This window comes from Topomyia yanbarensis, chromosome 3, assembly GCF_030247195.1.
Source record: "Topomyia yanbarensis strain Yona2022 chromosome 3, ASM3024719v1, whole genome shotgun sequence".
Classification (NCBI taxonomy): domain Eukaryota; kingdom Metazoa; phylum Arthropoda; class Insecta; order Diptera; family Culicidae; genus Topomyia; species Topomyia yanbarensis.
Genome location: NC_080672.1, coordinates 376,820,631 through 376,847,110, shown reverse-complemented (window position 1 = coordinate 376,847,110; position 26,480 = coordinate 376,820,631). Strand labels below are relative to the sequence as shown.

General features: G+C 37.6%; 2 protein-coding genes across 4 annotated transcripts in view; both read left to right on the top strand.

The window, feature by feature from the left end:
• Nucleotides 1-26,480, top strand: part of LOC131693311 (uncharacterized) — a 903,090-nt gene that overhangs the window by 153,262 nt on the left and 723,348 nt on the right. The window lies entirely within an intron of this gene.
• On the top strand, nt 6,790-9,740 carry LOC131693315 (uncharacterized). Its single transcript, XM_058981037.1, has 3 exons — nt 6,790-7,430; nt 7,505-7,924; nt 8,003-9,740. The coding sequence occupies exons 1-3, from the start codon at nt 7,332-7,334 to the stop codon at nt 8,087-8,089; spliced, it is 606 nt and encodes a 201-aa protein (XP_058837020.1). The 5' UTR covers nt 6,790-7,331; the 3' UTR covers nt 8,090-9,740.

Sequence of the window (26,480 nt, the reverse complement as noted above, 5' to 3'; positions counted from 1 at the left end):
TAATACGATGTATACAGTGCCACCTAGCGGCGAAAATACGAGCTAGTGAGTTTTCTCCATGTAAATTGTTGAAAAATCCAATATAAACTTCAGGCACGTTGGTCCGGTAGTTAGACTTGTCCGATTTGCTTCAAATTTGGTACAAGTACTTCTGGTGGGACTAGGAATCGACTCAGGGGAGGGCCGATTGAGTTTTCAAAAATTCATCATTTTTCTGGGCAGTCTAGTGCACAGTGCTCTAAAAATCTAGCGAAATTGTCTTAGGGCACCAGCGGGTCTGTAAAGAATACTAAAAATTAATTTCTATTCCATAATTTTCAGTTCAGCAATTCGAGAGATCGTGCTCACCGCAAGCCATGAAAAATAGACTACGTTATGAAGCGATGGTCACTATTTATTAAAAAATCACGGTTAAATAAAAAATAAAACTATTAAAAAATTTCAAATAGTTTATAATTTTCACAAACTTATTACGAAAAATTGTTTAATAAGCTTTCGTAATATTGTGTAGGAAAAAAGCTGAAAATTTGAAAATAAATATGAGGATTATGATTGATTACAGAACTCTGGAATTTTCTATTGGAATGTTTTCAGGCAGGAATTGATGCTATTAGACAACTGTGAAATCAAGACCAATAGATTAGTTACATATCAGGACCCCATTCCGACAATTTATCAAAAGTCCTCATGATGTTTACAACAACAGGTTATCAATCTACGGATCAGATAATGTTATTGTAATATTGAATTAAATCAGTTTGCATCAATAAATTTTCAACTCCAATCCAATTTTTTTTTTGGTGTGATGGGGGGGGGGGGCTGTATGGTGTTAAACCCCAAAACCTTCTCTTGGCTACGCCGTTGCTTGGAGTTTTTATTTCGCTTTTCATTTTCCGAAAGGTTTCAGATCGATCCGATGGTCATAAGTTAGAAAAATTGCAGTCAGAAGGTTCGCACAAATGAACATTTTTGCACTGATAAGTTATCAAGTTCCTTCCAGACAACTTGGAAATGTTCGGTGATTATTTCTAGCGGTTGTAGATAGAAAAATGAAATACAAAATTCCATTTATCGAAATAATGTTTGGCTTATTTCAATGGATTATTACTATATTGAACAATAAATAGGCGACGAAGAGTAATCCACAAACAACAAGCCATAACTTTTAAAGTATTCAAAATAGATATTTGAAGTCTTCAGTAAAGTTATTCGCAAAAGTAAGAGCTACAAATTTGCTGAAGGTATCATTTCGTTATAATCACTTCCAAGAAAATTTGTGAAAATATCTCACTCATAGGGGGATTAATCAGCAAAAGCACAATACCAAAAGAAAGAGCATATTTCCTCCATTAAATTCTCCGAAGATACTATTGACCTAAAATAAGCCGTTTTGGCGTTAATAATAGATTACATGTTTTTGGTCATATTTCTGGCAATGGGAAATGATAAAAATCTTTCGTCCGCATTTAATGTTAAATATCTCTTTTGATAATAGTCCGATTTCAACAATCTATAGCTTGTTCGAAAGGTATTCGTTAAAGCTGTCTAAAAACATATAAATTGTTAATCTATATTGTCAATTCCGGCAGATAATTTTAAAAAAACTACAAAAAACGCCATTTTTACGCATTCAAACATTCATATCTTAAAAACTGAACATCAGAATCAAAAACAAATTAATAGCGTTCATACTGTTTTTTAGTTCTTTAATTTAAAATTGGTTTGGATAAGATCGGTTCAGCCATTGCTGAGAAACACGAATGAGAATTTGTCCGTTACATACACACACACACAGACACACACACACACACACACACACACACACACAGACATTGTCCCAAATCGTCGAGCTGAGTCGATTGGTATATAAGACTCGGCCCTCCGGGCCTCGGAAAAAATCTTGAAAGTTTGAGCGAATTCTATACATTTCTTTTATAAGAAATGTAAAACGTATATGCAAGATATTTTAATCAGCTTATGCTGATTATCTGCGTTTTAAAATATTCAAGCTACTGCTCTTCAATGCTTAACCAGTTGAAATTGGAGAATTTATTCAGCATTTGCTGATTAGTGCTGTTGTAACAGCGTTTCTTCAGTCACAGTTCTGTGTGGCTCATAACATTAGTTCAACTGTTTTTGATTAAGTAAGCTGAAAACAGGCTTTTTCCACACGCAAACAAAACTTGTTCAGTACCTTGTTCAGCTTTTACAAGGAGTTGCTGATTAAATCAGTTTAAGCTGCAATTATTTAGTAATTGTTCAGCTTGTTGTAAAGCGCTTGAAAAGCTAATGGTAAAAATATTTTTTTCACCAACAATTGTCGGCATTTTTTTCAATTAATTTAATCTTCTTTCCATTCGTAATTACTGGTTAACGGAGCTTAGGCCCCCAAAGTCAATCAGCACCACAAAACCTTACCTTCCAAGATGAAATTTTGCGGATCCATTTCCTTTTCCCAGCATTTGGATTCGAACCCAGGTACATTGTGTTACTACATTCGTCGCTCTTCCATCTAAGCCATATCGCTTTTCTACTAGCACATGAAAAATTGGTCGTCATACCAATCAAGTAAGTATTCATATAGTCATATATTAATAGCTGAATTGCGGCAACATTGATATTTTTAATCAGCGTTGTGTTAATGGCAGTTCAAAACCGGCGCTGATCAACTGCTTTATAAGAGCCTCAAATACGTATATTCAAACAGGGGGTGTAACCTTAGAACAGGAGGTGCAACCTTACACCTCGGATGGTAACGTCATTTATCTCGATAATTTTTTTCATCACATCGGAGCATTTTTTTCAAAACCTCGAATCATTTGGCATTAAAAGTCGTGATTTTATTCATCTACTGTGCTGCTGAAAGTTTTTTTTATTTCGAACAGCTGCTGAAAGTTAATAAAATGAGCCAGTTATATCCACGATAAGGTAAGTGGATTGTTCTCAAAAATTTATGAATTTGCAGCCCAAATCGGATTTTGAATTAAGCATATAACAAAACGCAGTGCATGTTGGTTACAGGGGTTACAGGTACTGCAAACTATGTTTGTTCAGCGACTGTGATCTGTGGTAACTTGACATCATTTGCATGATAACACTTTTACAGTTCAGGTTCACTCATACTGGTCCTGAAACAAGACTGCGAATCTACTCAGTAAGTTCAGCCGAAAATGAGGCTGTTGGCTGGTTCTAGTTAGTATTCCGGTTCCGGTAATGAACGATTCTAATTAGAATCATCGGTTGTGTCACAGGTGTCGGAATACTAACTGGAATCAGCTAGAATTCTGGCTCATTGTCCGGCTGAGCTATACTGGGTAGAATTCCTTTTACAAAAACATCAAGTGATTTTTCGATTTTTAATACGAGCCAGAGTATCGCTGGCAATGTTTACAAAGTGCATATGACAATTTTCAGCATGTTATTCAGCACATATCAATTGAACAGAAGTAATCAATTCTGCTGAATGCAGTTTAATTCAGTATGTAGTTCAGAAAAAATAGCATGCTGAACAGTATATTTTTGATTGGACTAACATTTTTTCAGAGTCTTATCAGCAATTTAATAGCATTTGTATTGAGGTACCTAAAGCAGGTAGAAAAACATTTATTCAGCATATTGTTCAGGTATAACATACAATTTGAATAGCCGTGCTACAACTAGCCATAGGCACGTTTATTTTACCGATATTTCAACACATTTAATGATTTTTAATAACAGTGTTTTAATTTACTGATAAAACTAGTGTTCATAACATAGTTCAGCAATACTGTTTATTCAGCATAGGTTGCTTTTATTAGGCATTTATTCAGTAAATAGTCTTACAGTTGTTTCCAAATTGTTTCTTGGGATGGTACGCGAATGGCCTAGTGAATGCCGCCAACCTAGCCACAGGAAGATCACCCATTGGAGGAGGACGATGAGCAGCTCTGTGGTTTTTACACACCTGACACTTGCTTCTAACTCGTTGAAACACACATAACCTTCGGAATCCGGAAGGGCTGCTTTTACACATTCACGATGGTGGTGTAATTCTGATGATCTTGTACGACCAGCCATGTGAGTTGGTGGTTCTTTGGAAGGATAATCGGGTTCTTAGCATCCATGGAAGCATACTGCGCTGATTCTGCTGTGCATTCGTAGTATGTATTACTCGTCCAGAAAAGGAGTGAGAGTGTAGATCGTGCTTGATTTAGGTAGCACGTTGTTGGCTACTTTAGCGCTCAGAATGCCCATTTCTTTCGGGAATCCCTCTATTTGAGCCAGCCGGTACAGATAGTTTGCAGCCTGATTCAATTCTTCACTCGTGAGTGATCCCTTGCTGTTTTCTATACTTCTATGTATTTTTGTCTATTTTTTGAGGAAATAAAAAAATGGGTGTTTCAGAAACTGTAGCCGAAATCAATTACAATCGATTGGTACATGAAAAGATTAAGGTCATCCCTTTGAAATCGACGATATTTCGTCGCTGTTTTGCTGTCTTTAGCACATTTCGAGGAAAATGATTTTTAAAGTTGGAGATTGAATATCGTGAAACTTATAAATAGTAGAAAAAACTCAAAGAAGACAATTGATGCTTCCATCTATTCTGTTATAATGTCATAATGTCATAATAGTGCATGGAGATTTTTCCATAAAAAAGCATCAGTTATTAGCATTAATTCATATCTTTGGCTTCATTTGGTCTATAAACAAACGGTGAAATTCATTTTGAAGGAAATGAATCAGGGAATCTAGAAAAAATAGTTGTTTTTGGTTACAGTGTTGCCAAATATGCTATATTTCTAGTTTAAAGCTTAAACAGCATTTTTTTCACAATTCGTGTATTTTTGTTTTGAAAATGATTATGCCATTGTGTTTTACACAAAAAACATATTATGCATCAAGATAACTTGAACCAATCCCCAGACACAGTCATTTTAGGCGAAAAATTAAAAATGTCTCAGCACGTTTTTCGTTATATCCAAGCAGAATGACAAAATTCTGAAAACACCACTTTGTTGAAATTTTTTTGACAAGTGATGTGGCATATTCAACTCAGTTTACCTCAAAATGGCGTTTGTCATAAGGGCGACAATATGCCGTCGCTAGTCTATTGTTTCGAGAATGTATAGTAAGCATTCTTGCTTCACAATGTGTAGTACACATAGTGATATTTTTGCTTCAGTAAGTTTTTTGATCGATTGGGAAATTGCTTTGGCCTGCAAGATGCCACCCGGTCAACATTACACACACAGGTTGTGATGGAAAACTCACACGACGAGGCGCGACGTACAGCGAGGACCTGTTGGATATGATACGATGTTGTGAACAAGATGATAGAAGCCAAGATAAATTGACTTTTTTTCGTGTCTCTATATTTAGGACACGGTTGCTGAGAATGTAACCAATATAAGGCAGGTCACAGTTTGTCTTTTCTCGAATAGAAATTGACAAAAACATTTACTTTGTTATATTTGTTTCTAAATAGAACTTTATACTATAAAAAGTTGGAGTTAACGATTTCGATTTCATCTCACCCACAAAATGACAGCGACTTGATCACCATATGTACCTCGCGGCCAAGTTAGCTACCATTTTGCTGATGATATGATATCGAAACGTGAAGTCCGACTTGTTAATGTATAGCTATTGCGCTTTTCAGTACAGATAATTTATACTTTTTCCGATTAAAGTAAGATATAAAAAGGTGAACTATGTATTGACCTTAGAATTTGTATTCTAACGGAACCTTACCAGTTGCCAGTCGTTTTGTGTTAATATAATATATATTGAAGGTACTGTATTATTTTTAGTTTTTGCGTCAGAAAGTCGTAGAGTTCTCAATCAATCAATTTCATTTTTAATACCCAAGATGAACTTCGTTGGCTCTAGAATTAACCGATAGAATTTGTTTCATATGACGCAAGCAAAGGATCCAATCGAAACAGGAACCAGACATCTGTTAGGTGCTCCTAACTAGAATGTACTTATACCTTGAATGAAGACTATACTGCTGAATGCAAGTATCTATCACCGCAAGGAAGGAAATCTATTTGGCTTCGATAGCTTCTCGTGTCGTAAGGACAGCTACGTGTGTAACCAGTCAGGTGAAAATAAATAAATAAATATATGGGTCTCATGATTGAATCTGTTGCACACGTATTACAGCAAAATAAATTGAGCAGAGTAAAGAAAATGTTAACTGCAAATATTGACAACGGTTGTCACAGGGTTCGACACTATTGCAGGTGACGGCTGATTAACTTTGATGGGTGTTTCTAGATGAAGTAGTAGACACATAGATGCCTGTTTTATTTGGGAACCTTCCTCTCGAGGTGCAACGTAATGAACCCCTTGGCAGAACTTTGCCTGACAGCGACGTTCGTTTCTAGAAACGGGAAAAGTTTGAACAAACACCAGGCGATTATAAGTGGTAGTCAAAAGTTCAACTTTAATTAACAGCTGGTCTTGCTGGTTTTAAGATGGGAAATGCAGGTAGGGTAGTTGAATCAGATTTCTTATTTATGGTGGCGTAAATTAAAAAAAATCTAGACTATTAGTGTACATAAATAGTGCAACTTTTGAGTAGATGGCGTATTTCGTCCCAGGTATCTTTCATATATAATTTTATAAGTGTCTCGGTTTTAAAGAAAAACGTTACTGCTTAATTACATATTCATAATTTACAAAAGGTATATGCCCACTTTAGCCAAACAAGAGCTTGTTCAAGACTTCGTTCAACAGCAGGGAGAGAGCTGCCGGATCCTGTCTAACCATGGTAAATTTTAGACCTTGAGACTGTTTTAAATACTGTAAAGGTAGCACGTGTAGACTTGCGATGCTACAATTGAACTCAAAAGTTCGTTTACAATATGCTCAGTAAATCTCTTCTCTGGAGTAAAGATTAACACGATTTATACCCAACGTCCGTAGCAGAGTGTTTGTCATCAACTAAATTGATTCAAAAAGATCACCATAGTGATTTACAATTCCAAACGGCTAATTATCTTATCGTCAATGCAAATCGGATTAGCTTCCAACCTGGTTGAAAGTTAGCCCCGCCGCCCATTGAACTAGTGGCCACTAATCGCAAATGAGCTGTTCGTTAGCCACCTGCTAGCACCGGAATTGTTGGGGAAGGGGGGAAAATGATAGGACACAATCTGTTAGCGCCTGCCGTAAACTGATTAGTCGGGCTTACCGTAACGAAACATCGTCTCTTATCAGGATGCCGATATATTATCATCGGTAATTCACCCCTTCCATTTGTTTGCTATAAAAGCAACGGTGCTTAATTGCATATCTTACAGTCACAGTTCCACTTCAATTCGTCCAGAAAATTAACAGCGAAAATGTGTACTCGAGCCATTGTAACGGGTTTTGTGACCATTATCATTGCACTGGTTGCAGTTAAAGCGCAGTGGAATTGTGCAGGGCCACCACCCTCGGCGGTAAGTATCACTCACCAATTAGCACTCGTAATTTGGTACAATAAACAAGCTCTGACGGATGCTGTTTAACGTAGAGTCCCAAAATTTGCTGCCCCTGGATGGATGGTGGCACCACGTACAACGATACCATTTACGTCATGTGTTGGGAGCGCTACTCGATCTATCCACTAATCCCCGTCCCGGGTGGTGGATATGCCGGAGGACCGGCCGGATGTGCTGCCGAATGTTTGTTCAACTATTTGGGAGTGCTGGATATAAATCACCGTGGAACTTTAATTAACAAGCCAGCCTTGGTCCGGCATGTTCAAGAAATCAGCGATCCGGAACGCTACCCGTTCATGTACGAATCACTGAACTATTGTGTCGACGAAGCCAATCGAAGATATCAGATTTTTGGAGAAATTCAGCAACGGGATCCCGTCATTTCTGGCTTGGACAACTGCAATCCCATTTCCGGTTTCGCCATGTCATGCATGCATGCGTACTCTATTCGGGTGGGTGTTCGCGGAAGCTCGAACTGAACTAGTCCGTCTGTGCTCATTATTAATTGTTGGAATTTTTCCGATTTGCAGTTTTGCCCCGACTGGACGCCGAATGACGAAGAGGGATGCGATGATCTGCTTGATTTCTACAACCAGTGTCCGCTGAACCCGTACTAGTTAGCTGAGTGTTTGTAGGGCCATGGCGTAGGTCGAATTATTGGATTCTTTGAATATTTTACTCGAAATTCAAGTACTTCGGAATCTATTTTCTTATTTTAAGAAATAAGAAAGAGATTTATTCGCAACGATTCAGGAAGCTGTATATAAATTGAATGCAATCGATAGAAAAAGCGATTCACAATAAAATTGCGACAGAACTAGTATAAATCAGATTCTTGCCTTCTAATTTAAATTTAACTATATTCATATTCAGGTATGTTTGTGAGCGTAATACAGTTTGTTCTTAGTTAATTATTACCAACCCAGAACTAAAATCTCTTGAATCTCTTGCATTAATTGTAAGTAACGATTTTTTGCATTTAATGTTAGCCAGAGCCGTCTACACTAGCAGCATTGTCAGCGAATATGCCGCGGTGAATAAGAAGTTAAGTATCAGTAAAACAATCTAACCGAAACGTAATCTATATTTCAGTGTACCTGAAACCCATCTCTGTATATTGAAAAACATTTTTAGGAACTGTGACCTTGTTTGAGAATTGCTCATTATAGTGCATAATTAGTCCAAGTGCCATCACGAATTCTGGTTATGTCCCAGACATTATCCACCAATCTCTTTGAGTATTCAAGTAAAACTAAGCTACGACTTATTTAACGGAAACAGATATTTTTCCCTTATCTGGGCTCAATTGTGATATTCTGTCTTGTATGAAGGTCTACCACATTTACATGCCCGGTCACAAAGTTGAAATCGACAGCGCAGTCACTGATTCGAGTTTGTCATGCGTGGACTTACTGAAGCACGGGTTGTTTAAAACACCCCTTACTCCGATGAGTAAAAAATTTGAATGACAATTGCACTGGACGGGAAAAAATGATGTGTCCTCTCAAAATTCGTGTCAGGTAACCTTTGGCTCGAGAGTCCACATAGCCATCCCCGCTTACAGAAAGCGTCCGACTAATGTGAATCATTCGCTTAAAAAATGCCCTTAGTATTCTTTTACAGAAATACTAAAAAAGCTACACCACTCACGACCACAAATCATTATCACTTGACTAAACCCAGGCAACAATTGTGGTTTTAAGGCACTCTTAAAGAGTCTTTTAAAACTTGTAGCATGATATAAAACTTTAAATGCTACTTGGGAGAAGCGTGACTCTGATTATCTCCACGTGTAGACAAAATAGGATTCCAAATCTAAATCCAAACCCAAATCTAAACTTAAATCCAAACCAGAATCCAAACCCGAATCCATACCCGAATCCAAACCCAAATCCAAATTCGAATCCAAACTCGAATCCATACCCGAATCCATATCCGAATTCAAACCCGAATCCAAACCCAAATACAAACCCGTATCCAAACTCAAACACAAACCCTAATCCAAACCAAAACCCTAATCCAAATCCAAACCCAAAAATCCAAGAATCCAAATATCCAAAAATCCAAAAATCCAAAAATTCTAAAATCCAAAAATTCAAAATTCCAAAAATCAAGAAATCCAAAAATCCAAAAATCATAAAATTATAAAATCCAAGCAGCCAAAAATTCAAAAATCCGCAAATCCCAAGATCCAAATATTTGAAAAATCGAAATATCAAAATATCGAAACATCAAAATATCGAAATATCAAAATATCAAAATATCGAAATATCGAAACATCGAAACATCGAAACATCGAAATATCGAAATATCAAAATATCAAAATATCAAAATATCAAAATATCGAAATATCGAAATATCGAAACATCGAAACATCGAAACATCGAAATATCGAAATATCGAAATATCGAAATATCGAAATATCGAAATATCGAAATATCGAAACAACGAAACATCGAAACATCGGAACATCGAAATATCGAAACATCGAATCATCGAAACATCGAAACATCGAAATATCGAAATATCGAAATAACGAAATATCTAAGTATCGAAATATCGATATATCGAAATGTCGATATATCGAAATATCGAAATATCGAAATATCGAAATATCGAAATATCGAAATATCGAAATATCGAAATATCGAAATATCGAAATATCGAAATATCGAAATATCGAAATATCGAAATATCGGAATATCGAAATATCGAAATATCGAAATATCGAAATATCGAAATATCGAAATATCGAAATATCGAAATATCGAAATATCGAAATATCGAAATATCGAAATAATCGAAACATCGAATCATCGAAACATCTAAATATCGAAATATCGAAATATCGAAATATCGAAATATCGAAATATCGAAATATCGAAATATCGAAATATCGAAATATCGAAATATCGAAATATCGAAATATCGAAATATCGAAATATCGAAATATCGAAATATCGAAATATCGAAATATCGAAATATCGAAATATCGAAATATCGAAATATCGAAATATCGAAATATCGAAATATCGAAATATCGAAATATCGAAATATCGAAATATAGGAATATCGAAATATCGAAATATCGAAATATCGAAATATCGAAATATCGAAATATCGAAATATCGAAATATCGAAATATCGAAATATCGAAATATCGAAATATCGAAATATCGAAATATCGAAATATCGAAATATCGAAATATCGAAATATCGAAATATCGAAATAATCGAAACATCGAATCATCGAAACATCTAAATATCGAAATATCGAAATATCGAAATATCGAAATATCGAAATATCGAAATATCGAAATATCGAAATATCGAAATATCGAAATATCGAAATATCGAAATATCGAAATATCGAAATATCGAAATATCGAAATATCGAAATATCGAAATATCGAAATATCGAAATATCGAAATATCGAAATATAGGAATATCGAAATATCGAAATATCGAAATATCGAAACATCGAAATATCGAAATATCGAAAAATCAAAAGATCGAGAAATCGAAAAATCGACAAATCGAAAAATAAAAAACCGAAAAATCGAGAAATTAAACAATCGACAAATCTAAAAATCGACAAATCGAAAAATAAAAAGCTGAAAAATTGAAAAAATCGATAAATAAAAAAAAATCGAAAAATCGAAAGCTCGAGAAATAGATAAAAAGAAAATTAGAAAAATAAAAAAATAGAAAAATAGAAAAATGGAAAAATAGAAAAATAGAAAAATAGAAAAATAGAAAAATAGAAAAATAGAAAAATAGAAAAATAGAAAAATAGAAAAATAGAAAAATAGAAAAATAGAAAAATAGAAAAATAGAAAAATAGAAAAATAGAAAAATAGAAAAATAGAAAAATAGAAAAATAGAAAAATAGAAAAATAGAAAAATAGAAAAATAGAAAAATAGAAAAATAGAAAAATAGAAAAATAGAAAAATAGAAAAATAGAAAAATAGAAAAATAGAAAAATAGAAAAATAGAAAAATAGAAAAATAGAAAAATAGAAAAATAGAAAAATAGAAAAATAGAAAAATAGAAAAATAGAAAAATAGAAAAATAGAAAAATAGAAAAATAGAAAAATAGAAAAATAGAAAAATAGAAAAATAGAAAAATAGAAAAATAGAAAAATAGAAAAATAGAAAAATAGAAAAATAGAAAAATAGAAAAATAGAAAAATAGAAAAATAGAAAAATTGAAAAATTGAAAAATTGAAAAATTGAAAAATTGAAAAATTGAAAAATTGAAAAATTGAAAAATTGAAAAATTGAAAAATTGAAAAATTGAAAAATTGAAAAATTGAAAAATTGAAAAATTGAAAAATTGAAAAATTGAAAAATTGAAAAATAGAAAAATAGAAAAATAGAAAAGTAGAAAAATAGAAAATCAGAAAAATAAAAAAGATAAACAAGTAAAAAAATAGAAGAATAGAAAAATAGAAAAAGATGGCAAAATAGAAAAATAGAAAAATAGAAAAATAGAAAAATAGGAAAATAGAAAAATAGAAAAATAGAAAAATAGAAAAATAGAAAAATAGAAAAATAGAAAAATAGAAAAATAGAAAAATAGAAAAATAGAAAAATAGAAAAATAGAAAAATAGAAAAATAGAAAAATAGAAAAATAGAAAAATAGAAAGAGAAAAATAGAAAAATAGAAAAATAGAAAAATAGAAAAATAGAAAAATAGAAAAATAGAAAAATAGAAAAATAGAAAAATAGAAAAATAGAAAAATAGAAAAATAGAAAAATAGAAAAATAGAAAAATAGAAAAATAGAAAAATAGAAAAATAGAAAAATAGAAAAATAGAAAAATAGAAAAATAGAAAAATAGAAAAATAGAAAAATAGAAAAATAGAAAAATAGAGAAATAGAGAAATAGAGAAATAGAAAAATAGAAAAATAGAAAAATAGAAAAATAGAAAAATAGAAAAATAGAAAAATAGAAAAATAGAAAAATAGAAAAATAGAAAAATAGAAAAATAGAAAAATAGAAAAATAGAAAAATAGAAAAATAGAAAAATAGAAAAATAGAAAAATAGAAAAATAGAAAAATAGAAAAATAGAAAAATAGAAAAATAGAAAAATAGAAAAATAGAAAAATAGAAAAATAGAAAAATAGAAAAATAGAAAAATAGAAAAATAGAAAAATAGAAAAATAGAAAAATAGAAAATTAGAAAAATAGAAAAATAGAAAAATAGAAAAATAGAAAAATAGAAAAATAGAAAAATAGAAAAATAGAAAAATAGAAAAATAGAAAAATAGAAAAATAGAAAAATAGAGAAATAGAGAAATAAAAAAATCGAAAAATTGAAGAATCGAAAAACCAAAAATCGAACATCTAAATCTCAAAAAGTGACAAAATCCAAAAATCCTAGAATCCAAGAATCTAAAAATCCAAAAATTCAAAAATTCAATAATCCAAAAATCCAAAAATCCAAAAATCCAAAAATCCAAAGACCCAAAAATCCGAAAATCGAAAAATCTAAAAATGTAAAAATTCAAATATATAAAAATCCAACCATAAATACAAAAATCTAAAATCCAGAAATCTAAAATTCCGAAAATCCAAATATGTAAGAATCCAAAAATCCAACCATAAATCCAAAAACCGAAAAATAGAAAATTCAAAAAATCGTAAAATCAAAATATCGGAAAATCAAAATATCGAAAACTGGAAAAATCGAAAAAATCGAACAATCGAAAAATCAAAAAATCGAAAAATCTAAAAACCGAAAGATCGAAAAATTAAAAAAAATCGAAAAATCGTGAAACCGAAAAATCGTAAAACCAAAAAATCAAAAAAATCGAAAAACCGAAAAATCGAAAAATTGAAAAATCGAAAGGTTAAAAATTTGATAAATAGAAAAATCAAAAAATCGAAGAATTGAAAAATCGAAAAAGTTGAAAAAATGAAAGATCAAAATACCACAAAGTAGAAAAAAAGAAAAATCCAAAAATCGAAATCGAATTCTAAATCTACAAATTCGATTACAAATGCAAATACAGTTTGCACCGGTGGTTGAGTTGTTAGCTTGACCGCCACTCACCCCAGTGGGTACAATCCCAGCCAAGGTCTTGAGATTTTTTGAGGTGAAAAATCTGTGGTTACGTCTTCCTTCGGAAGGAAAGTTAAGCGATGTTGATGGGCCGATATCTAGAGCCCAGATTGTGGAATCACCTCTCTGGCGTCGGTGATTGGCATTCAGTGTGAACAGAGGCCGAATGGACTTAAAAGTTTGATTGTTGTTCGGATAATCATTGATGTAATTTCGATAGCGCCGTCACTCGACCTATCATCGTGGCTCCGCCGTCAACATTCAAATTCATACTTTGGAACTAGGTCCGAATTATTTAGATTAGTTTTCCGCGAGAACCAGAAAGTGCAGCGAGGCGGCACCAGAGAACAAACGGGAGCCGTCCGTTGATTGTAGTCGAGCCTGCTTTTCAAGGGTGACCATAGTCAAACGCCGAGGATAAACTTCAATAAGTAGACGGCGAGCTCCGAGTCAAAATCAGCATCAATCAATCTAGTTTCTTTAAAAGATAAAATAGTAAAAAACACATAACCTTCTGGAAGTTGCGTAAATGGCTCCCCAAACGAGCAGCCACAGGTGCTCCAAAACGATTGCGGTGGAATATCTGAACATTGTACTTGTGGGAGGATATCAAATATTAACGAAGATAAAGATTTGATAGCATTTTGTTATGATTTTCTAATCGGGCATCCCCTGGAAGTACAAGCAGTAAATAGACGAACTTCGCAGTTTACTGACTGAGTAATAAAAAAACACCTCTACGACTGCTGCCAAACCTAGCAACACATTTTTGTAATTGGTCCACCTTTGGAAGGTTAGCTTTGCTAAAAACAACATCAATCAGTGCACCTTTTATTTTTTGTTCGCAAGCAGTTCGTAAAAAGTTGAACACAACTGGTTCGGAAAGTTCGATGAAAAAGGATTCCGATGAAAACTTTTGCCGATACGGATCGCTTAAATGTTGAACACCCAGAGCACGTTTCATCATCATTCATTAAGGGCTACCAACAGTACTCTTGGAGAATCATGAAAGCTGGTTAATATTTAACTACCGAAACTCCTGGGAAAACTTTACTTCAACCTCGTTCGGTGCTTAGTTTGCCCTATACAAACAGTTTTTTTTTGGCATGCGGTTATGTCATTAAAACACATTTGTTCATCCTTTTGGGGGTACAAAGGACCGGCCCGGTTCGGGGAATTTTTCGACAACCGGCATCCACTTCCGCGCCCCTGCGAGGATTACGACAGTTAATTCTTCTTGCAAAATTAAATTCCTTCTCCACTCACATCATATGTACATTTATCAGCCTGACGGCGGCGGCTGTGGGACAAGAGGCCGTACGAAAGTGGTTCGCCTGTTGCCCGCTATTCATTCGGGTGTACGCAATTGCGTGCCGAATATTATAGCTTAGGGGTGAGCGAAGCCCACATCCTGGCGGAACTTTTAATTAATAAATCCAGCCGTCAACCCGCAGTCGGTTCAGCAGTCGGCGTAAGAAGATTAACTATACATAGTACAAAGCGTTGAATAGGTACTTACTGGGTGGTTTGAAATCTCACGAATATGGTTTCGGTTTCCACTAGAGTCCTATTTATACCGATTGACTTTACCATTTTGGACCCATAAAATGCTGGAGGATTATTTCCAGATGAGAATTGCTGGTTCCCGCGGCATCTCTCCATCGTACTTCGAATCAGATTAGCTCAGTAAATACGATAAGTCTAAACAAAACAAAACTCGCAAAAATTAATGAATCTGATCCCCACTGTTCCCTGCACTAAAAGTTTATCGGTCTTCAACCTTGAACCCTACCGCCGAAGTTGAACGAAAATCGTAGAAAAAATAGCACCAGCTGGAATTAATTGTTCTGGAACGGTGTCATGAATTTCCACCCCGAATTGGCTACCAATATTTTCATGAATTTATAATTCGTTGCAAAAACTTTGCCCCCCTCATTGTCCAACACAAAGCCCGAAGTTTGCCTAGCACAAAGGTGTTCGAGCGAGTTCAATGTGGGCAAAGAAAACTCCCAACTGTCAACCGCCACCGTCGTCCTCGCAGGTCCTCTCGGAAATATTTATCCTAAATTAATAGGCAGTGGAAGCAAAAGTTTCGATACGGCTCAATAGGCACGTCATTTCCATAAATGCTTGAAAATATATGGTCCGTGGGCTCAGTCTAGCTCAGTAGCACACAGGGACAGGAGATGGTTTTTTTTAGTGAGTCGAGTTGGTCAACCAATTGCTGCCGAGGCGTGGCACGGTGCAGACGCCGTAATTTCTTCTATTCAATGGTTGAATAAGCAGCGCTTGAATCGGGAGGGAAAAATGTAACATAAAATTTTCATCGATCGCTTCAATTCTGTTTCTTCGAATGCGGAGGCAATAAAAGCTAAATCAAGGTTCTTGTTATTTATGCTTGTCTGCTTGGAAAGAAAAGGGTAGGAGATAAAATTATTGGTTCCGGTTCAGTTTTATGTGTCCCCAAATCAGTTGGAACTGTTATAGATGTTTGTTTACAGGAGGGCTTTCGGTGGGGATTCCCATTTTACAGCGGCTAGTGCTCTGAGGGTAGTGAACTTGAGTAAGACAGTTTTGATAATGGGTTTACTGTTGATGTGAAATAAATTATGGGCCAAGCAAATCCACCATGCGTGTACATTGAAGTACCGCAGTTCTATTTAATTTTCAAAGTCTGTATATAATGGCAAATACCATAGTACGGAAAAATATGTAACCGTTTGTTACAAAATCCTCTGGTAAATTCAAATATGTGCTTAAATGTTTGTTTATAACGTCACGTTTCTTAATAATATAAGAGTTAATAGTTTTTTTTATTCAGTTCGTTTATTTAATAGGCACAAATGCGTTAGCTTGGCGGTGCCAAATTCATTTTTTTATATTTTGAATATCTTAAAACTAAGAGGTTACAATGCAATTGTTTTATATTGAGAGGAACATTTTTTACAACTATCTTTAACTAAAAATACGATTCGATATACAAAATTGAACAATAATTATTCTTTACAAAAAAAAAATACAGCTATCTTAAGACTAGGAATGTAGATTAATATACAAGAAGGGGAACAAACTTTTATGAGAAATTTCACAGCTATCTTAAAACTAGGAATACAATTAGATATACAAAATGGGAAACAAAAAAAATGAAAAGGTTCAAGGCTATCTTAAAACTAGGAATATAATACAAATTGGTTTTTGTAACAGCAGCAGGAGTTTTATCAGGAACAGGGGGAATAAGCGAGCACGATGACAGGAAAAGAAGAACAAAACTTGCAATTTTCAGGCAAAGAGAAGAACACTGACATGAGCCTCAGGCTGGTAGATGGTAGATGCCTAGGATCGGGTTGACGGCAGAGTGATCAGACCATCGACCTGCTCTCGCTTTGACATCATTTGTGCAGGCGTGCTAAAGGTGACAGCAGTCACATAGTGGCACTTTGGTGCTCCAAAAGGAAGGACAGAGAACTTCTAAAAACGAGAAATAAAGGATATGGGCTTAGTATATTTGTCGATTTAATAAAAAGGTAGATGAGAGACATATAGGGAAAATCGCGACTTGCCATGATATCACGAACTGGAACGTCGGGTGGTCTACCTCGGGCCCGGAGGGAATCCCTTAACTGCGATCTGGCGCCAAAATACCCGGCGCACGCCCAAACAACGTGATCGATGAAGTGATAACCTTCATTACAAGCGCACCGACTACTCTCTGTAAGCCCAATACGCCGCAAATGCGCAACCAATGTGTGGTGGTTGGACATAAGCCAGGACATTAGACGTATGAAATCCCGACCCAGAGCCACCCCCCCCCCCCCGAACCAAGGTTTCGTTGATACCTTCGGGATAATTGAATGTAACCATCGTCCAAGTGCCCCATTGCTCCACGAGTTTTGCCAACTGTCGAGTGTCCTCTGATGACAAATATTGAAAGATTCGTTGAAGCAAATTGGTCTTTCGTATATGTCACCATTTAATACGCCCACGTTTGCTAAAGAGTCGGCCGTTGCCCGGGATAGAGCAATGAGAGGGGACCCAAACAAATGTAATCTGATAAGATGTTTCAGATAACGTTCACAAGGACTCCCGTATCTTCCCCAGGAAATACGGGTGTTGCTTTTTGGGCTTCATCGCACGAAGAGCCTCGATAGAGCTGAGGCTGTCCGAAATGATGAAGTAGTGCTCTGTGAGCAGAGTGTCCATGATCCCAAGGGTGTACTGAATTGCGGCTAACTCTGCGACGTAAACTGAAGCGGGATCAATGAGCTTGAATGAAGCGGTGATAGTATTGTTGAGGATACCGAATCCAGTGGACCCTTCGAGATTTGATCTGTCGGTGTAGAACATTTTGTTACAGTCGACTTCTCGGAATTTATTATAAAATATATTGGGGATCACTTGCGGGCGTATATGATCCGGGATTCCACGAATCTCGTCCTTCATGGATGTGTCGAAGAATACAGTAGAATCAGAAATATCTAGGAAAGTGGCACGGTTGGGATTATACGAAGAAGGATTAATGCTAGTACAAGGACATAAATCGGGTTTGAGAATTAAGCTCGACAAGCTTCTCGAAGTTGTATGAGCTCTCGGATGAGCAATCGATATGAAAGTTCCCAAAATCGATTTTTCAGCTGGGGGACTCACGCCAGCACTTCGAGACTCATCGTATGGGTCGAGTGCATGCAACGTAAGGCAATGAGCAAGCAACGATACTGGATTCTCTCCAGTTTGATGAAGTGTATTTTCGCAGCGGAGCGGAAACAGAAACACCAGTACTCCATCACCGACAATATCGTTGTTTGGTATAACCTGATCAGGTCTCCTGGGTGGGCACCCCACCATGTTCCAGTTATTGTCCGGTGAAAATTGATCCTTTGTTGACATTTCTGTTTCAGATACCTAATGTGACATCCCCAGTTTCCTTTAGAGTTCTAGCCCGAGATATTTAAATGAATGATCGTTACACTCATTAATAGAAACACAACCAATTCAATTTTTTCCGTGGAGAACTCGATAACCAGCTGGAGAGTCCAAGCAGACACATTATCCAAAGTATCTTGCATTGGTCCTTGCAAATCGGCAGCTTTGGGCCCCATAACGGAGACCAACCCATCGTCTGCAAGTTGCCTTAGCGTGCATGAATTGGCAAGACAATCGTCAATGCCATTCACGTAAAAATTGTAGAGTAGAGGTCTTAGGCATGAGCTGAAAACCGCGATGTTGCTAAATCGCCATGCGAAAAGTGCATGTGCTTTTCAGACAACAGGTTTAGCAAAAAGTTATTTAAAATCGGTGAAAGACCATGTTGGTGCAGCTTCTCTGACAGAATATTGATAGAAACTGAGTCAAAAGCCCCCTTAATATCCAAGAAGACTGATGCCATCTGCTCTTTGTTAGCATAGGCCATTTGGATTTCTGTAGAAAGCAACGCAAGGCAATCGTTCGTCCCTTTGCCTTTGCGGAAGCCAAATTGTGTATCTGACAGTAGGCCATTTGCTTCAACCCAATTGTCGAGACGAAACAAGATCATTTTCTCGAACAACTTCCGAATACAGGACAGTATTGCAATCGGTCGATACGAGTTGTGGTCGGAGGCTGGTTTTCCTAGTTTTTGGATGGCGATGACCTTCCCTTGTCATGTGGGACAATGTTACCGTCAAAGAAACTTGTTAAATAAGTTCAACAAGCGGTGTCAGGCAGATTCTTCAGCAAGTTGAATTTGATTCTGTCTAACCCTGGGGCGTTATTGTTGCATGACAAGAGAGCAAGTGAGAACTCCAGTATCGAAAACTTTCGCGGTATCGTGAGGAGATGCGGCGCGGCACGTTTTCTGTACCGGGATAGAGTCCGGACAGATCTTCTTGGCGAAAGCGAATATCCAACGGTTTGAATATTCCACGTTCTCGTTGGTACTATTACGGTTACGCATACGTCGAGCCGTACCCCAAAAAGTGCTCATCGCTGTTTCTCTCGTTAACCCGTCGACGAACCGGCGCCAATAACTGCGTTTTTTGGTTTTCATTAGACTCTTCATTCGCCTTTCTAACGACGCGTACTGTTGATAGCTAGCGGGTAACCCGTCTTCCCGGAAGGCCTTATATGCAGTGGACTTTTCCGCGTACAGCTCTGAGCACTCTTTATCCCACCACAGGGTGGGAGACCGTCCATGGGTATTCGCGCTGGGTACTGGTTTAGTCTGAGCTTGATTCGCACTGTCGAGAATCAAGCCAGCCAAAAACCTGTACTCTTCCTCCGGAGGAAGTTCTTGAGTGGATTCGATTTTAACGGATATCGCGGTAACGTAACTCTTCCAATCAATGTTCCGTGTGAGATCATACGAGACATTGATTGTTTCCGATGGTCCTGAACCGTTAGCAATTGAAATCACGATAGGCAAATGATCGCTACCGTGGGGATCAGGGATCACCTTCCACATGCAATCTAACTGTAGCGATGTCGAGCAAAGGGATAAATCCAACGCGCTTGCGCGTGCTGGTGGTGTAGGAATCCGCGTCATTTCTCCCATGTTTAAGATGGTCATGTTGAAATTGTCGCAAAGATCTTGGATTAATGTTGATCTATTATCATCATGAAGACAGCCCCATACCGTACTGTGCGAGTTAAAGTCTCCCAGAACTAGCCGCGGTGCCGGTAAAGATTCCGTGATATTGCAAAGAGTTCGGTGTCCTACCGAGGCTCTAGGAGGAATGTAGATGGAAGCAATGCAAAGGTCTTTGCCTTTGATTAGAACTTTCAATTTCAATGGTGTCGAAGGGAGGTTAATTCGGTTGAAGTAATAGCACTTTTTAATCCGCAAATGTACTCCTCCATAAGGGTTTTCTCGACCCAGACGAATTACATTAAAGTCGTGGAAGTTGAGATTGATATCGGAAGTTAACCAAGTTTCACATAATGCGAAAACATCACATTTTAAACTGTTCAGTAAAAATTTTAAGGAATCGATTTTCGGGAGGATACCTCTGCAATTCCAGTGTAGGACAGTGATCGAATCAGTGACAGTGACGAATCGTTTGATGACTTAGCCATCAAAGCATACGGGGCCATTTAGCAGTTAACTGCTTCAAAAATGTTTGCACTAAAGGGAGAAAATGTATCAGAATGCTTTTAAGAGGATCAGTAACATTGAAAGCTGTGAAAATTAGGTCCACTATGTTAGAAAATTTCATTAGTCCATTACTGGATTAAGCGTCTGTTTGAAAAAAGGGAACACTTGGGGTTTTTGGTCTCTCTGGAAGTGGTGGATACTCCTTGTTAGAATTAAAATTTCCAAGTCCTGGACCAACTTGCTTCGGCTTTTGGGCATCATTCCCGTTGGTTTTATTAAATGTAGTTGGCGCACTCTCAGAGGAGGACACCTTGGCGCCCTTACGAGGTGGCAGTCTAGGGGAGGCTAGTTTTCTCCTCTTCCTGGATTCCCCCGGGTTAACAAAAGATGTTCCCTCTTGTGGATCGTCAGATTCTTGCTCAACTCGAGCCAAAAAAGCAAAGAAATTTTCGGAAGGGACAGATGGCGAAGCATTCTTTAGCATTTCTGCATAAGAGTGCCTCGAGCGATCCTTAAGGAAGCTCCTGATTTTTTCTCCGCGCTGCTTGTACGCAAGGCATGATTTAAGAGCATGCGGAGGGCCTCCGCAGTAAATAAACTTTTCAGTTTCTCCACCGCAAGCGTCATCCTCATGCTCTTCTTCGCATTTGCCGCACCATTTCTTATTGCCACAATAAGTGGCTGTGTGGTCCAGCTGCTTGCAATTGCTGCAGTTCATTATCCGCGGTACAAACAGGCGAACAGGTAGGCGAACCTTATCCAGGAGGACATAGTTGGGAAGAGAAGACCCGGAGAAAGTTACCCGAATCGAGTCTGACGGAGAATAAGTTGTCTTATTATCTTCAATTTTTGCGGAATACAATTGCTTGAATCTCCACCTGTTGAAGTGAAGGGCCCTTAAAGCAGCCAACCCCATACTTCAACAGGTCTTCGTACTTCAGACCCGGTTCCGTGACAACCCCATCGATCTCCACTGCACTACAAGGCACATACACCCTGAATTGCTTCGTAAAACGCTCGCTGCGAGAAATATGGTTTGCCTGGTCGAGGTCATTTACTATAAAGCGTATCTTATTAGCTCGAACACGTGTTATCTGAGCCACGGACGGGTAGTTAGCAGTCAGCGCCCGTGAGATCTCTAGAATATTAGGCGATTTCATGTTGGGCCGAAATACACCACCCAGGGTCCATTTGAACTGGCTGGGTATGTTTTAATGCGGGAGGATTGGAAGAATCAGGCGAGAGAGTAGATTTAGGAACATTCATAAGCAACAGCGATAAGATTTGAGTTATTTTCACCCTCGGCTATTTAGGCACGAGGTTATGTAGGAAATGGGATCTATTAAGTCGCAGTAACAAAGTGTAAACGTGAAAATAAATATAAAACAGAATACTATAGCTTCTCCAGCGGCAGGCCCGTGCGCAGAAAATTCTCAGGGGGGGGGGGGGGGGTTTGATTTTTGAACGCTTATTTTAAAAGAAACGCACAGAAACCCTCAAACTTTGAAGATTTTTTCAGAGGCCTGAACCTAGTCTTGTGAACCAAACGACTCTGCTCAACAAATTGAGTAAATGTTTGTTATCGAGAAGGAGTCATCGAAAGACACCGCTGCATAGTGGTCGGAAACCCCAAAAAACGTGAACTTAATTCAGTAGAGGCCAAACCATCGAATATATTCACAGGTTATCTTTGGACGAATTGTTCGTAAGAATATTCCCCAAAACCTGATAAAAATTAAAATTAGGCAGGGCTTACTACGATCAAATTAAAAAAAAAAAACTTTTTATGCTGACGAGGTAGAAAGTTGGTGTCTTCGACAAAGTTTTAGAAATTCTCGTAATAAAGAATTTTGTTGAACTAGTTGAACTTGTAGGATTTAATGTTATCGATTTATAAAGCGTTTTCTATGGCAACACCCCCATATTTAGTTTTTTTAAATATAACTTTTTCTACTGTGACTTTTCGTGCAAACCGTGCTCCAGACAAATGTGGAGGCATTAAAACCACATAATATTGTTGAAGACTGTAAGTAAAAATACCCAAGTAAAAAAACATTTCAAAATGAGCTTAAAACCTTCATACCTTTATTATGCGTAGTCCGGACATTGAAAATAGTGTCTTCTGGTCCATTTTGATTTGCACCTTTCTCTCTTATACGCAATTGAACTTAGTGTAAAAAAATTAAAATTCTTCAACAACTCTAAAACGAATGAGTATTTTTACAACAGGTGTGCACCGCGCCGCCGATTTCAGGTAAATTTTTTATATGCAGTATTCAACGATATTTTTGCATGCAGTCTTCAACAATAATTTAATTTTTACTGCATGTCTTCAACAATATTATGTGGTTTTAATACCTCAACATTTGTCTGGAACATCGTTTGCACGAAAAGTCACAGCGAAAAAAGCAAAATTTAAGGTTTGCCTTAGAAAACGCTTTATAAATCGATAACATTAAGTCCTACAATCTCAAGTTGTTGAACATAATTCTTCATTATGAGCATTCCTAAAACTTTGTCAAAGACACCAACTTTCTACCTTGTCAGTATAAAAAGTTAATTTTTCTAGTTCAATCATAGTAAGCCATGCATCAATTTAATTTTTATCAGATTGTGGGGAAAATTCTTACGAACGATTCCTCCAAAGCTACCCTATGAATATATTGAATGGTTTAGCCTCTAGTGACGTTTTTGGCATTTCCGACCACTGTGCGTTGCCTGCTGGCTCGTGGTGGATTCGGATTGGTTTGTAGTAATTGTTAAGCCAACCGACTAAACTTAAACCTCTTGTACCCCGTAATCCTCATCCATCCGGGGCAACCGGATGGATGAGTACTGCTTTAGTAAGGATTGTGTTCTTGTTTATTTTGTTTTGTGTTAATCGTCATGTTTTATCCATAGCTACTTTTCCTTACTTGCTGTCAAATTTTCCTTACTTGCTGGCAAACCTTCGCGATATATCTCACCTGCTCAGGTCTGCTGCAAATATTGTACCCTGTTGAGACATGAACTGATCCGGGGGTGTCGACCATAAGGATTTACATCTGTTTACAACCACCTTCGCCGAGTTTCTTATCCTTCTTGATGCTAGTCGTTCCTATTTATCTGCTAGCTGGTGCTGAGAACTTCTTGGCGGTAGTATTTCACCCTATACCGATGACCACTTTTGCAATCCATTTCGCTGTCACTCTAACGGAATAATCATCGGCGGTAAAATTTCTCTAGATAACGAAATCCCGATTTTCTCCAACTTCGTGTTTTTCCTCCTTGACTGCTGTTGCTAGCCCGCTAACAGACATCTGCTGTCTACTCAATACTTTTGCTAATATCGAAGCTTGTCGAAACGTTAACCGATCCTTCAGAGTAGCCGTCCAACTTGACATACATCCCTTTCGAACCCTCGCAAAGTTTCGTCCTTGGTTTCTTCATTGACTGGTTTCTAGAGTGACCGAACTCAAATGACATTTTATGTGTCCAAGCGGTTTGCAGTATATATTTTTTTCCTGGACAGGAAGATAATAAAAGTAATTCATCGGTCATCTGTACCTACATTCTCCTCGCGGTTCAGGTACTCGACGAAGTGCTACTTCCACTTTTCGATCACCTCACAGTTGTCCGTCAGCAGGCTCCCGTCCTTATCCCTACATATTTCGGCTTGCGGCACGAAGCCTTTGCGGGATGCGTTGAGCTTCTGGTAGAACTTCCGTGTATCTTGAGAACGGCACAGCAGTTCCCTTTCCTCGCACTCCGCTTCTTCCAGGCGGCGTTTTTTCTCCCGGAAGAGGCGTGTCTGCTGCCTCCGCTTCTGTTTGTATCGTTCCACATTCTGTCGGGTTCCATGCTGCAGCATGACCGCTCGCGTTGCATTCTTCTCCTCCAAAACCGCTCTGCACTCCTCGTCGAACCAATCGTTCCGTCGTATCCGTTCCTCGCACCCGACAATGTCCTCAGCTACATTGTTGATGCCTGCTTTTACTGTTCTCCAGCAGTCGTCTAGAGCGGCCACGCCGAGCTCCCCCTCGTCCGGTAACGCTGCCTCGAGGTGCTGCGCGTAGGCAGTGGCGAAATCTGGTTGTTTCAGTTGCTCCAGATCGTACCGAGGCGGCCGTCGGTACCGTACATGATTAATGACGGATTGTTTTGGGCGCAATTTAACCATCACCAGGTAGTGGTCAGAGTCGATGTTAGCGCCACGATAGGTCCTGACGTCGATAATGTCGGAGAAGTGCCGTTCATCGATCAGGACGTGGTCGATTTGCGATTCCGTCTGTAGCGGTGATCTCCAGGTGTAACGATATGGGAGGCTGTGCTGGAAGAAGATGCTACGAGTGGCCATGTTCTTGGAGGCGGCGAAATCAATGAGTCGAAGGCCGTTCTCATTCGTCAGCTGGTGAGCGCTGAACTTTCCAATCGTCGGTCTGAATTCCTCCTCCTGGCCTACCTGAGCATTTAAGTCCCCAATGATGATCTTGACGTCGTGGCTTCGGCAGCGGTCGTATTCTCGTTCGAGCTGCGCGTAGAAACCGTCTTTGTCATCATCGGTGCTTCCGGAGTGAGGGCTGTAGCTTAACATATGTTTTCAATATATAAAAAAATAAAAATCATTATTGATTATCCGTAGGATCTCGTCCTCGCCGATAGTGCTAACAGTTGATTTTGGGGTGCTGGATGCTGTATTGCAGTTGTCGTTATGTCCTGTACAACTGTCACAAATTTGGTAACTGTTTGTAGGTAGTTGTTTTGAACACTGTTTAGATTGGTTTATCGTAGACAAGTCGGCGCTGAGAAGGATTGTTCATGGTGTGGCGTCTGATTTTAATACATGCACGTAGGTATTTGTATGTTATGGGAGCATAGCGTGGTTTATTTAATAGTTCTGTGATTTTTGAGTTATATATTCAATTAGGGTATTTCGATCCGCATTCTCAGCATAAAGAAATTTCTTCAAGTATCATGTGTAGCAGATTCTACTTCTCCGTATTGCATTTCACAATTAGCTTAGAAGGGGTATGCGCGTCATGTCGCCTTACTTCTATATTATTATTTTTCATATACGCGGGAATCTTAATCCCTATGCTGTCACTTTCAACCACGCGTTTCATGTTGTTCGGCAAAATGATTATGTCTGCCTGGTCTAACAAGTTGAACGAGATCAGTGTTGCATTGCGCAGGTGATGATCCTGAAGATAGGCCACCTCCAAAAGCTTCATTTTCACATTTATAAAATATTCCGCTTCACGAAAACTTAGTCGTATAGAACAATATTCAAAGTCAACGATCACGGCGTAGGGTCGGATCAACAATCCTACATCAACTTTACTCATTATGGCAATAATAAATACGTTTCCTTTGTTGTTGTTTGTTGTTGTTTATTGAGGCTTTAACCTTGGAGGTCATTCGCCTGTAGAAAGGATTGAATAAACTACATGACATTTTACAAAGGTAGATGTGGAAATATTGAAATGTTAAGATTTGTATCTGTTGTCCTTGTTGCTGTTTCTGGAAGGATTTGCTGAGTCCGTTGAAATAGTAGCATTATTTTGTTTAAAGGGGTGGATGTCGAGCTGTAGGTTTTGGGAGTTTCTATGAAGAAACTGGGAGGTTAGATGGCGTCGAAGAGGTTGGCTTCCTGGATAAACAAGAGAAGGGTTTCCTCGCTTGCGGAGTCATTAGCCAGTACGTCCCTGATGGAAGTGGGCAAGCAATATTTCCTGCGAAGATCGGCGAATTCGATGCAGTTGACTAGGATGTGCTCAACGGACAGCCTTGTACTGCACGTGTTACACATCGGAACGTCGACACGGGCCAGAGTGTGGGCATGTGTGGTCCTAGTATGTCCAGTCCTAAGCCTCGAGAATATTCGTTGTTCC